We start from the raw sequence: 14,389 nt of genomic DNA, 5'->3' as shown, positions 1-14,389 counted from the left end.
ATCTTCAGTCAGCCTTCTGGTTCTGATAGATCTGGGCAGTTTTCATGATTTCTTAATATATAGAATTCAGACTTTTTTGTTTTGTTTTTCAGTTGTGTCTGACTCTTCAGGACCCCATTTGGGGTTTTCTTGGCAGAGATACTGGACTAACAGTTTTCTGTTTCCTTCTCTACCTCATTTTATAGATGAGGAAACTGAGGCAAACAAGGCTAAGTGATTTGCCCAGGATCACACAGCTCCTGAGTGTCTGAGGCTAGACTTGAACTCACGATAATGAGTCTTCTTGACTCCAGGCCTAGCACTCTATCCACTGTACCACCTAGCTGCCCCCTTCTATTTTTAAAAATGATTCTTAAATGATTTCTCTTTGGCCTTTCAGGTCGATTAATTTTCATAGTAGATTTTCTTCCTTTACCGATCTTTTAGTTTTATTCTAATATTTCTTGCTGTGTCATAGAGTCGTCCATTTGTGTTCAGTTTATTCTAATATTTAGGAAGTCCATCACTTGGGTATGGTTTACCACTTTTTGCTTTAAACTCTTTACTCTCCTTCCAGTTCTTTCCTCCAGAGCTTTTTGTTGTTTTCTTTTTTTTTTCTATTTTTTATCTCTTGCTTAATTTCTTTAGTTTTTCGTGCTATCTTTGTGTAGTATTCTCTCCTAGGTTGGATTTTGGGGTATCTTTGAATCTATTATAATTCTTTGTAGGGATCAGTATCTTCTTCTGTTTCTTTGTTTTTCCACTTTCAGTTCCTGAATCGGGACTTTGTGCCAGGGCCATGCTTTGTCCCCTGTTACATCTTTGGGTGGGGCCTTGTCCTGGATCTCCTTCTCCCCAGTTACCCTTCACTTCCTCTCCCCCTCCATTTTTTTTTTTTTTGAGATTGAATATTAGGCCTTCAGGGCCTTTCTGGTGTCTCAGGACAGAGTTCTATGGGTCATTCTAGCCCTTGGGTCATTCCTGACTCAGGGCTTCTGCCCTGCTCTGGTTGCTGCCACTAACTTGGAATTCTAAGGCCCCTACCCTGATTCTGTCTGGAATAGGGAGCCCTTGACTTTTTCCACCTCCGGACCCAGAGCTCTGAGGGCTACATGTATCTCTGGTTACCCCCTAGATGAGCTGGAAGACTGCCTTCTTGCTTGCCTTCACTGGCACTGAGTTTGTGAGTAGACCCCCTTCTTGTTGCCCGTGAGCTTTATTCTCCACATAGTTCTCAACGTTATCTTCCTGCAGTATGGGTGGTGTTAAAAAGCGAGAGCTGGTGGACAGCCAGAGTGCTTCACTGGTAACTTGTGTTGTTTGGAGAAATTGAAAAAGGCCCCCAGCACTTTGAGTGGGCCACTTGACGTGAACTTCCTGGAGGTCATGGATAGGAGTCGCACTGGAGAGGCAGACGGGATACTTAGCAGTCTTCATTGTTGAAAACAACTTCCAAATGAGTAAGATCAGATTCCGTTTGCATATTTGAACAGGTCTAACCAGGTCACCCCTATGCCCAGCAAATCCCGCATTGCCCCTAGCATGAAATGTCAGCTCTCCTTGGCCTCTCGTTGGGATGGCTTCTCCACAGCCTGGGCCCAGCCCACCTTGCCAGTTTTACTACAAGTCCCCTTCCTTCCCCCACTTTCTCCTCCATGACCTTCCATTCCCATCTTTGTACTCACTGCTCCCTCCCCCTGGAATGCACTCCTACCTCCCTTGCCCTTCCTTAGATCCCTTGTTCCCTTTCCCCTTTTGTCTTTTTTATCGATGTGTTCTGTTTTTACATTACAGACATCTAATGATTATTCACAGTTTGTCAGAGACCTGTCTGTATTCTCGGTATCCTTATTTGTGCTCCTCATCTCTGTCTCTGGGATGTAAGCTTCTTGAGGGCAGGGGCTGTTTTGTTTTTGTTTTCATATCAAGCTTGCACATAGCACAGAACTAGACTCTTAAAAATTTTTTTTTCACTAAATTTCCCAGTTACATGTAAAAATATTTTTAACATTCATTTTTTTTTTAATTTTAGTTCCAAATTCTCTCTCCCCCGCCTGCCACTCACCCACCCCTGAGGTGGCAAACAATAGAACTGGACTCTTAATAAATGCTTGACTGCTCTACGTTCATCTAATTTCAAGGGTTCTATGGCAGTCTTCATAGCATCTATGTTCTTCCCAATAATCTGCAACAGATATATGAATAAACCATAATTATTTTCTTGCTTATTGTGAGTGCTGCTAGAAGGGAAGATCAAGCATCCCACTGATGTTCCTTGTGGGCTCTTGAAGCCTGATCAAACCAGCCCATCTGGCCCAGGAGAACCTGGGGGCTGTCTTCCTACTGGGTCCAATCATTCAATTTCATTTATAAACAAGAATATAAAAATTGATTCTGTTCCTCAAGTGGCATGCGCACTCGTTGGCCCCTGGATAAGGATCTTACTTCTACAGCACCAAGAGCTAAGTTAGTTTTTAGAGACAGACCCAAAACTGTGATTCATACTTAGTGCTGCTGAAGTCCTCACAGGAAGGAAAAGTGGGAAATGTCATATATAATCATAGTCATAACCTGGGGGCAAAGGAGTATTTGTGTCTACACAGAAAGTTTAAGCTAACTCCCCACTTTTCTCTACATATCTTTCTGTCCTTACAGCTACATCATACCAAACCTCAGGTGGATGTCAGTAAAAGTGAAAAGATGTTTGATCTCAATCTCAACATGCCCTGCCTCTGTCTGTAGACTTCTGGTGATGCAAAATTTAGAGCCTGGTCAGTCAGTAAGCATTTATTAAGTGCCTCCTGTATGCCAGGCTCTGTGCTAAGTGCTTGGCTACAAAAGAAGGCAAAAGACAGTCCCTGCTTGTTAGAAAGTTGTTTTCCATTTGTTGAACTGGAATCCTCCTCCCTGAAATTCCCACCTTCGGTCCTGCTTCTTTTCTGTGGGACCAAAGGTGAGTCTTCTTTTGCAGGATCCCTCAGGTGAGAGAGAGACAGAGAGAGAGACGGGGGGGGGATAAGAGAGAGACACAGACAGAGAGAGGGATTGGGAGGGAGGAAGAAAGAGCACGAACAAGTCTAAAGCATTGTTGGTTTGTCATCTATGGAGGATTAATGGGAAAATATGGACAAGAATTGAACAGGATGACAAGTTATGGAGAGGTGATGATCTGTATCAGTAAAGGCAGATCCCTCAGCTACCCTAAGCTGAGCCCTGATTAAATCACTGGTGATTTGAAAATCTTGAACAAGTATTTGTGTCTCAGGCCATAGACCTATAGTCAATGATCATTGAACTGAATGATAAGGTGGGTGGGACATGATTTGAGATCACGAGTCTAGAAATCCTGCATTGGCCTACTTGTGCATCTTCCGCCTGGCTGGACCTGGAGCGTCATTGCTCCCTTCCAGTCTGGATGGCTCCTTTCCTCAGTCCCTACTGTACATGCCTCGGTCCAAGCTTAGAAGCATGGTGAGCTGGCCAGAGGTCACTGCAGGGCCTCTGCATCTCTGTCCCCTGCTCAGACCTCAGCATCTTTGACTTCATGGTAACATTTGACTTTGTCGAATGTTTTCTTCTCCTTGATTCTCTCTACTCCCTTACCTTCCTTGACACTGTCCCCAGGTTCTCCTCTTGCAAAAGTATAATATACCTTTAAAATCTTGGGGGTGATATGCCAAAAGACCACAAGATGGAGATGGAGTCCATGAAATGAAACCTTGTAATTTGTGCATTGAGATGTGAACTTACAATTTTCCAGAATGTGAAGCCAGGACCGTATACAATAAAATGCGGAGAAAGAATATTTCATGCATACATATGATTCTGAAATGTAGGTAGAAGTTAAAATGCTTTTTATAAATTATCCATTTAAAAAAACCAGAGATTTATATCTTTTTTGTTTAAATTCTCTATTTTTAAATTTTTTAAAAAATTTGTGGAATAAAACAAACATTTCCATAACATAGTATAATAAAAAAAAGATGATTCTACATGAAACCACAAATCTGTTATGTACAACTTGCTATTCCTTTTAAATATATAATAATCATATAAATTTTTTTTCCTTTTTTTCTTCCCTCCTCACCTTGCTCTAGAGATGACTGCCATCTCTAGGGTATAGATATGTGTGTATATGTACATATGTACATATATGTATATGTGTAAAATTATTCTATACGTACTTCTATTTATCGGTTCTTTCTCTGGATGCAGATAGTGGCTTTCTTTTTATGTCCTTTATAATTAGTTAATTTGGGTATCTATAATAGTCAAAATGACTTATTCATTCAAAGTCATTCTTAAGATTTATACAATTTTTTAAAGATCCTTTTATTAGAAGACAAGTTCCATATTTACCTTATTTCAAATCCAGCCTCAGCTATTGACTGTGTGATCCTTGGCAAGTAATTTAATTTCTGTCTGCCTCAGTTTCCTTATCTACAAAGTGAGCATAATAATAGCATTTACCTCCCGGGGTGGTTGTGCCGTGGGTGTCATTATACTTGGAGGGGGGAGGGAGGCTTCTCTACAAAGTCCAGCCTACGACTTGGAAGGTCTGCTTGACCCTTAAGGAGGAGGCAGAGGCTGGGGAGGTGGGTCCAGGGAGAGGGACAGCCAAGGGAGCTTTAGTTCAGATGTTGTGTCCAAAAAAACAAAACCAATCACTTGATGACCAGAGTGAATGAGTCAATCAGCGAGCATTTCCTGAGTCTGTTAAGTGCTAGGCACCGTGCTAGGTGAGGGAGTTACAAACACAAAAGTAAGATGCCCCCCTGCGCTTAAGGAGCTTCTGTTCTACTGAGAGTTGTAACATATTCACATGTAATTTAATATAGATATATAAGGAATAAGGCTGCAGTGATTTGGGGTGGGGGGAGAGTAACAACAGGGAGAATCAAGAAAGGTCTTTGGAAAGAAATAGCCTTGAGGCGATCCTCCAAGAGAGCCTGAGGTTCCCCAAAGTGCAGGTGAGGAGGAAGAGTACTTCAGGAATGGAAACTACCTGTGCAGAGGTACCAGGTGGGAGATGGGAAGTTGTGTCTGGGGATCAGCCGGTTGGCCAGAGTCTGGAGCACTTGTGGGAGTGATGTACCATTAGCCGGGGTAGTCAAGTGGTATTTGTTTTCTATAGGCCAGACTGGTTTTCTTTTAAAGGTCAGAGCAGCTGCCCTCAGGATTTGGATGGTCCAGAGGACTAGAGCTTGAACCATCAGCACAGCTTCCTTCTTGCCTATGGTATAAAGAGCCCAGAATGTGGGGAATTGGTGTCCTGGAGATTTAGCAGAATTCCCACTGCTTTTTCTACCCGGCTTTTCTGCCCTGGCCAGTTCAGAGGTGGAAGGGAGCAACACCAAGTTAAATTGTGTACTTAGTTCTTTCTGTGCCTGGAAAATAGACTGGGGCCGGATTGTGATGGGCTTCACATACCCCAAAGAAGAGTCTGTATATTGTCCCAAACACAGTCGGGACTCTGGAGCTTCTGAAGCAGCTGAGGGAGGCAGTTGTCTAGAGGATGCAGAGGGGGCCACAGTCCAGGTGAAACTGGGCTGCTTTTCTGATGGCCTTTCACAGGGATGGTAGACCTACGTTCAGCTAAAGAGGATGCTTCTTAGGGGCCTTCTGTGTTGTTCTGCAGCTCCTTCCCCCCATGAAATTGTGGTCAAGAAACCAGCTAAAATGTTTATTCTTAGTTTGCTGCAATTCAAATGAACGTTTTTTTGTGGTGAAGACTTACATAAGGAGAGAGGATGTTTGGTGTGGAAATGATCCTATAGACTTTGGGGTTCAGTGACTTACCTTCAAACTTGGAGGAAGTCACTTGACATCTCAGTCTTGGCTCTTTCTTCTGTAAAATGGAGATAATAATAGTAGGCTAGTTACTTCATCTGGTTATTGTGTAGGAAATATTTCAAAGCAGTGTATAGGTGGTGTTGTAAGCTATTATTATTAAGAATAAATCACAGAATCATAGACTTCAGTTATTCATCTAGCCTAAGTATTTTATCAGTAACTATGAATCATCCCTTCACACACCTTTGGGGTGACTGCTAGGTGGATTTTGTTGCCATGGAGACCAGTGAAGGCTCTCTGCAGCCAAAAGAAATTCCAAGAAAATCACAGAGTAGGTACAACCTCATAAAGTTAATCATAAAAACATACAGTAAATAAAACACACAGTTTGGGATGGTCAGTGTGGATATTTGCTTTGCTCAACTATGTATATTTGTTATAAGGATTTTGTTTTTTCTCTCCCCTCCCAGGGGAGTGAGAAAGAGAAAAAAAAATGCTTGAATTAAAAAAAACTTTGTTTTAATTTTAAAAAGCATATTGTATTCAGCAAATTGGAATATTATTTTGTCAAGTGAGATATCTTGTTTCTTACTTGTCATTTGGCTTCAGAGAAGGAATTTTTAAGTGCCTACCCTTGGGGAACTATATTTGTGTGCCTGAAATAAAAAAGGGTACACAGCATATTCTGGGCCAGGCCTAACTCAAACCAATCCAATAATTCAGACTTCAGATTATAAAGCATTCAGCAACCTTAAAATGGAATAAAAACAACTTTACTGATGATAAAAGATAAAAAAGGATACAATTCCTTTTTAAAGGAATTTTCAAAGGGTTAAAAAGCTAATAATTTAAATTAAAGAAAAAAAAACAGTTCTGTCTTCACATTGACTGGGAAAACCAGCCATGCCAAATCAAGGTGTTGCTGGTAAAATCTCCAACTCCTCCTAGGATGGACCTTTCATACATCAGGTGGCAAAGAAGCCAAACAGCCTTTCTCTCACTCCATGAAGGAGCAACCCAGCCAAGAGAAGCTATGTGCTGCTTCTACTACTAAGAGAAAGATTTCTCTAAGTAGGGACAGCCAGAGTAAAATTAGGTCTTTCAGTGTAGAAATGCAATGCTAGGTTTTAGAAGTGTTTTCTGTGGTAGTAGGGACATAAAATCCATCCAACAACAGAACTTTAGGCGTAAATGTTTTCTCATTCTTCCCATTTTTGCTTAGGTGATCTTTTTTTCTTTTGTTCTCTATTTTCTTTTGGCCCTATGAAGATTCACTAAGGTGAAAAACTAGATGTGAATTATAGAGAAATACAGGCTTAGAAAAATCAATCAATAAGCATTTATTATGCACCTGTTCTGGGCACTGAGAATACAAATACAATGAATGAAACAGTCCCCATTCACAAGGAACTTATATACTAATAGAGAAGACAATATGTAAGTATAATCAGAACAAATATAAAGAGAATAAATTATTGCATCATTTCAGTCATGTTTGACTCTTCATGACCCCATTTTGGGGTTTTCTTGGCAAAGATACTGGAGTGGTTTGCCATTTCCTTCTCCAGCTCATTTTACAGAGGAGGAAACTTAGGCAAACGGGGTGAAGTGACTTGCCCAGGGTCACACAGCTCGAAGTCTAAGGCCAGATTTGAACTCAAGTACGAGTCTTCTTGATTCCAAGCCCAGTGCTCTATCCACTGCACCACCTAACAGCCTAAAAAGAGAATAAATACAGGAGAGTTAAATCCAAAGAAGTTTAGAGGGGAGGGCAGTAGCAGTTGGACTAACCAGAAAAGACTTTATGTAGAAGGAGGTACTTAAGCTGGAAGAGAGGAATTCTGTGAGGAAAGAGTGCACTCCAGGCATGGGGCACACAGTGAAATAAATGCAGGTGTCAAATGATTCAGGTACTATAGAACGAGGTGGCCTTAATCTTTCAAATAATAGAGACAATGCAGTGATTCTGCTTTCATAAGTCAAAGGAACTTTCAAAAATAGCTAGTAAGTTTGGATAGTAAATTTCTAAATTCCTATAAATCTAAATACATTTCTAAATTTCTTAAATTTTAAGTTTCTAAATTCTTCATATGTGTATAAAACTTTTATTGTTTCATGGGAAAATCTTTCGTAAAACCAGGAAGAGAGAAAGAAAAGTATGGGCAATAAGGAATAGTGACACCAAAAAATTTACTGCAATAGTAACAAAGAGGGGGTAGCGATGTTTTCAGATTGCTGTAGCTACCTCGGATTCATACCGGGCATGTAGGAATGATTCGTTGTTTGGAAAACTAAAAAGGTAAAAATGGATCATATTGATAACAGTGAAACCACGTGATTATGTCAGGACAGGCAGACTTCGCTTTATCACACTTTATTCATTTTATTGTGCTTTGCACATACTGCTTTTTTTGTGTTTTGGTTTTTTTACAAATTTAAGGTTTGCAGCGACCCTGCTTCGAGTACGTATCAGCACCATCTTTCCAACAGCATACGCTTACATCGTGTCTCTGTCATTTTTTGGTAATTCTCACAATATTTCAAACTTTTTCATTATTATTGTGTGTGATCAATGTGATGTTATCATTGTAATTGTTTTGGGGCTCCACATACCACATCCATATAAGATTGCTGTCTTATTTTAAGAAATTACCACTACCACCCCAACCATCAGCAACCACCACCCTGACTAGTCAGCAGCCATCAACATCCACCAGCTAAAAGAGTACAACTCGCAGAAGGCTCAGGTGATAGTTAGCATTTTTTAGCCGTGAAGTATTTTTTAATTAAGGTATATACATTGTTTTTTAGACATAATACTATTGCACTCTTAATGCACTACAGCATACTCTAAACATAACTTTTATATGGAAAACCAAACAATTTGTGTGACTGGCTTTATTGCAATATTCATCTTACTGGTACTAGTCTGGAACCAAACCCGTAATATCTCCAAGGTATGCCTGTAAAAATAGAAAACTCCTACAATAAAACATTCATTTATGTTGAAAAGGAAATTACTAACAATAACTAAAGGAGGTCTCTCCTTATTATGACAAACAGTATCTGTCTAAAGCCAAGAGCTGGCATTATTTCCTTTTTTTTTTGTTTGTTTGTCCTTCATTCTTTTTTTTTAAATATATTTGGTTTTCAGCATTGATTTTCACAAGAGTTTGAATTACAAATTTTCTCCCCATTTCTACCCTCCCCCCACTCCAAGATGGCGTATATTCTGGTTGCCCTGTTCCCCAGTCAGCCCTCCCTTCTGTCACCCCACTCCCCTTCCATCCCCTTTTCCCTTCCTTTCCTGTAGGGCAAGATAAATTTCTACGCTCCATTGCCCGTGTATCTTATTTTCTAGTTACATGCAAAAACTATTTTTTTGTTTGTTTTTGAACATCTGTTTTTAAAACTTTGAGTTCCAAATTCTCTCCGCTCTTCCCTTCCCACCCACCCTCCCTAAGAAGTCAAGCAATTCAACATAGGCCACATGCGTATCATTATGTATAAACCTTCCACAATACTCATGTTGTAAAAGACTAACTATGTTTTGCTCCTTCCCAACCCATCCCCCTTTACTGAATTTTCTCCCTGGACCCTGTCCCCTTTTGAAAGTGTTTGTTTTTGATTACCTCTACCCCCATCTGCCCTACCTTCTATCATTCCCCCTTTTTTTTTATCTTCTTCCTCCTTCTTTCCTGTGGGATAAGGTACCCAACTGAGTATGTATGGTATTCCCTCCTCAGGTCAAATCTGATGAGAGCAAGATTCACTCATTCCCCCTCACCTGCCTTCTCTTCTCTTCCTACAGAACTGCTTCCTCTTGCCACCTTTATGCCAGATAATCCACCCCATTCTATCTCTCCTTATCTCCCTCTCTCAGTATGTTCCTCTCTCATCCCTTAATTTGATTTTATTTCTTTTAGATATCTTCCCTTCATCTTCAACTCACCCTGTGCCCGCTCTCTCTCTCTCTCTCTCTCTATGTATATATATATATGTACACATACATATATACATACATACATACACATATACATACATATACATAAACATATATAATATGCATATTCCCTTCAGCTACCCTAGTACTCATGAATACCCTAATTCTCATAAATCATACACATCATCTTTCCATGTAGGAATGTGAACAAAACAGTTCAACTTTAGTAAGTCCCTTGCAATTTCTTTTTCTTGTTCTTTTTCTTGATTACCTTTTCATGCTTCTCTTGATTCTTGTGTTTGAAAGTCAGATTTTCTATTCAGCTCTGGTCTTTTCACTGAGAAAGCTTGAAAGTCCTCTATTTTACTGAAAATTCATATTTTGCCTTGGATGGCATTATTTCTAATAGAGAAATATTAAATGCCTTTCTAAGAAGACCAGATGATGCCCACTGTCAGTAGTATTATTCAGTACAGTTCTAGAAATGCTTCTGCCACCACGATGGAGGAAATGCCCCCACCAATGAAATCACAGTCCACACAAAGTATCAGAATAATGTAGTTCCTCATTTTAATTTGTAATGTTTGTTTCTCTGATTCATTTTAGGAACCTGGCTGTTGTATTTGCCATGTACCTGGAGTATTGGCTTGGCAGCAGAGCCAGGCTGTTTTCCAGACTGGTATATGTTGTCCCTTTTTGGCACTGGAGCGATTCTGATGCGGGGAGCCGGCTGTACAATTAATGACATGTGGGATCAGGACTATGATAAAAAGGTAAAGAAAGCCTTCACGATAATAGCAATAGCTTAATTAAATTTTATAGATTAAGTTATGAAGCAATTTACCTATGTGGAATATTCGGTAACACTATAATTACAGAATGACTTTAGGGCCCTAGCTATGCATGAAAAAGGAAACACTCAAAAATGAAACATTCTAAAACATCTTTTCCTTCTCTGTAATCTGATAAAAAAAATCAATAAAAGTTTTATTTTTCTACATATATGAAAATTCAGAAAAGGTCTATGTTTTGATGTTAGTTTTTGATGTGAAATGTGAAATTCACAAACTAGTCTTGACAAGGTGTTTTGGTATTCTTTTCCCAGCACCTTCTATTTTGGACTCAGAAAATCTCCGGCCTTTTTTTTTTTTAAATTTTGGAGGGGGGAAGGCAAGGCAATTGGGGTTAAGTGACTTGCCCAAGGTCACACAGCTAGTATGTGTCCAGTGTCTGAGGCTGGATTTGAACTCAGGTCCTCCTGATTCCAGGGCTGGTGCTGTATTCACTGCGCCACCTAGCTGTCCCCCAACCTTTTGACTAATATGAAAAGTGCTGAGCAAATATTATCTGTGAATACCTGTCATGTAAGTGATGCAAATCATACCTTTTCTTGCACGAATTATGCCTATTTTAAGTCCCTACCCAAAAGTATGGGTCCTTTTTCTATTTAAAATTACTTCTATTAGATATCTTGCATTTCCCTCACATTTCCCTTGGTGCCTTACCAAGGTTTATTAAAAAATATAGGACCATAAAAGTTAGAGATTGAAGGGACTTTCCTATTTAAGTAGGTTTTGCTCTTTACTCTAAAGAGATTTGTTAAAGCACTTTCAAGAGATTTTGACTAAGGTGCAGAGCCAAGGTGGTGGAGTAAAAGCAGGGACTCTTCTGAGCTCTCCCCCAAACCTTTCCAGGTACCTTTAAAAATGACTCAAAACAAATTCTAGAGTAGCAGAACCCACAAAAAGACAGAGTGGATAAAATTTCCAGCCAAAGACAACCTGGAAGATCAGCAAGAAAGGTCTGTCACACCTGAGTGACAGGAGCGCAGTCCAGCACAGGCCACGCCAGCATAGCCCTGACCCCACCAGACCAGGAGCAGGCCTTGGGAAGGACTGAATCAGCAGCAGCAGCAGCAGCACCAACAGCTGCTTCCAGAGCTCTCAGCAAATAACTGGTCAGAAGGAGATTACAAGGATCTTTTTGCTAGTACTGAAGGCAGGACTCTGTTGCTTTGCCCATACTTGGATCCAGGTCACAGTCCTGGTTGGCATTCCCAGGGCAAGGAGGAGCACTAGCACAGCAGAGCTTGTAACTACAGTGGAATGGGACCCTTATCACAGTTCAGAGCATCTAAGAGTAGTTGTGGTGGCTCACAGACCAGAGCATGGGCCCAGAGAGGAATAAATACCTCTCCTTAGATCATACCACCGTGGAAGAACTGAAAACTTACAGGTCCCTAGAAGTATCTCTGAAAATACCTACAAAAAGCTTGGCCCAGTGCCCCCACTTGAAGCAGAGCCCTACCTTAACAAAGAGTTAAAAAGTCAAGTAATAGTCTGGGAAAATGAGCAAGCAACAGAAAAAAAAAAATTCTGACTATAGAAGCTTACTTTGGTGAAAAGAAAGATCAAAACACACACTCAGAAGAAGACAACAAAGTCAAAGCTCCAAGAAAAATATGAATTGGTCTCAGGACATAGAAGAGCTCAAAAAGGATTTTGAAAATCAAGTAAGAGAAGTAGAGGAAAAATCGGAAAGAGAAATTGGAGTGATATAAGAAAATCATGAAAAACAAGTCAACATACTGAAGAAAATAGCACCATAAAAAAAACCAGACTAGGCCAAGTGGTAAAAGAGGTCCAAAAAGCCATGTAGCCAGAATGGACTTTCTTTTCTTTGAATGACTCAGCTCGCCTCGTTGAGCTTCCCTGGATGCTGGGGCTTGCTCTTCCGGGGCAGGACCAGAGCTTCCTGTGTGATGAGTTGTGGCGCTGGCTGAGGGGAGGTGTGTTAACGTGGTCTACGCTGGGGGAGGGGCCAAGTCAAGAACCAATCGGCCCTGGTCGTTCAGGCGGCGCTTGATGATGTCAAAACCTCTATAAGAGGGGAGAGGACAGCTTGAAGATCCTCCTTTCCTTTTCCGGTTGGAGCCAGAGACGCCTACAGCCGAAGCTGAGCTGCCGGTAGCAGAGCTGACTAGAGGCTAGTGGGTAATCTTCTTACCGTAGAGGGGAAGCATGTATACGATTTTGCCTTATACCATCTCGCTTCTCTGTGGCCTCCTGGTTACCCTTGTAAGGCGGACTTATTGGGCCTGGAAGCTTTGATGAAAATATCAAAATGGGGACGCTGGTTTGTGGGCTTATTATTGTGGAGTGTAAATACATGCTTTAGTTCTCCTGCTTTCTGCCTAGAGAATTCCTTATATCCTGCGGTTCCGGACCTTTTCGGCACATATGAGATTCTCTTTGAAATCATAAATTCTGCCTTCCTAATATATTTGGCGACGAGGTGGATGGGATCGCTAGATATAAGATCTCTGTTCAGAAGCAGAAGAACTTCAGAGGAAGAGATGAATATCCCAGGGTGGGAGGATCCATTTTATTCCTCCTTAGCAAAGGAATTGGCTAAAAAAGCCGGACCCTGTGAAAACTGGGAACCAAGGCTACAGAGAGGAGATCCTAAGGATTTGGAAAGGTGTTTACAAGAGGTTGGGATTCAGTCAGGGGCATCACTATCTAGGCAAAGCTGGATAGTGTTATCAGCCTACCGGCTAGTATATGAAAGATTGAGATTAAGTGAAAGAGATGGGGGCACTCCTACCCCACAGCAAGAAGGGAAATCTCAGATAGCAGGAGAACAAATTGCTGCTCAAGAACCCACTGACTCAGATGAGAACTTTTCTATTAATGTGGCTAGGAGCAACAGGAGGCCAAATAAGCCAAGAGTGCATCCCAACTCAACCCAGACCAAGCCTGACTGCCTGCTTTGTCCTTGCCATGGTGGCAGGGGAAGCGAGTGGGGGGGAAAATGAGACAGTGTTAGGGGCTGAGAGAGAAAACGCTACTAGGGTTCAGGACATCCCTCGCACAGAGAATGAGAGATGGTTAAATACTCAGACAAGCGTTCATCCCGTAGAGAGGAGGAGGACAGAAACCAGAGGTGGCAATTTAGTTACGAGGGAATTTCAGGAAGATTTCTCACCACAAGAGGTCACAGATATTTTGAGTAGATTCAGCCAAAGAGTAGGAGAACCATATCTTGGATGGTAAGGCTCAGTGATCAAGGGGCCGGTGGAATATTAGTAATAAGAGGGACTGTATGAGATTCATAGGTATCAGCCACGATCCTCTAGTTCAGCAAGCTTTTAGGGAACATCATCAGCGAGGAGATGATGCTAGCAGGACTACTCTGTGGCATTAGCTGCTGCGGGATGCAATAAGAGATATACTAATGATTCTATGTGGCCCACTGAGCACAGACCCTGGTATTCACTTAAAGATTGTATCATGAGACTAAAGGAGGAGGTAATAAAGACTGCTATTATGACAGGAACTGCAGACAAATATTACAATGATCCCATAGGAATCCCTCATAGGAATTTAATAATTAGGACAGCTCCCCCTGCTTATAAACAACTAATTTTGAATCTGTTACTTGGGGAAGTAGGGAGCCATCTTACAGAGGTGATAAATAAGATTTTACAGTTACATGACTTAGGAGACTGGGGAAGGGATAGATCTCGAGAGAGAAGGGTGAATAGCCAGCAAACTTGGTGCCAAAATGGAGTGACAAGAAAAGAAATGTTCACTGCTCTATTGAGAGCAGGGGTAGGTTTTGAAATGATAGATGGCATTCCAACCAATGAATTGTACAGGATGTACCGAGATA

General features: G+C 41.1%; 1 protein-coding gene across 1 annotated transcript in view; it reads left to right on the top strand.

Annotated features, from left to right (window-relative positions):
* Positions 1–14,389, top strand: part of COQ2 (coenzyme Q2, polyprenyltransferase) — a 47,286-nt gene that overhangs the window by 7,522 nt on the left and 25,375 nt on the right. The window contains exon 2 of the mRNA XM_036762459.1: positions 10,322–10,488. Coding sequence (XP_036618354.1) covers positions 10,322–10,488 — 167 coding nt within the window. The remainder of the gene's footprint in view (positions 1–10,321; positions 10,489–14,389) is intronic.

Source organism: Trichosurus vulpecula, chromosome 6, assembly GCF_011100635.1.
Source record: "Trichosurus vulpecula isolate mTriVul1 chromosome 6, mTriVul1.pri, whole genome shotgun sequence".
Lineage (NCBI taxonomy): Eukaryota > Metazoa > Chordata > Mammalia > Diprotodontia > Phalangeridae > Trichosurus > Trichosurus vulpecula.
Note: the sequence above shows the minus strand (reverse complement) of the source record. Positions and strands in the feature narration are given on the sequence as shown.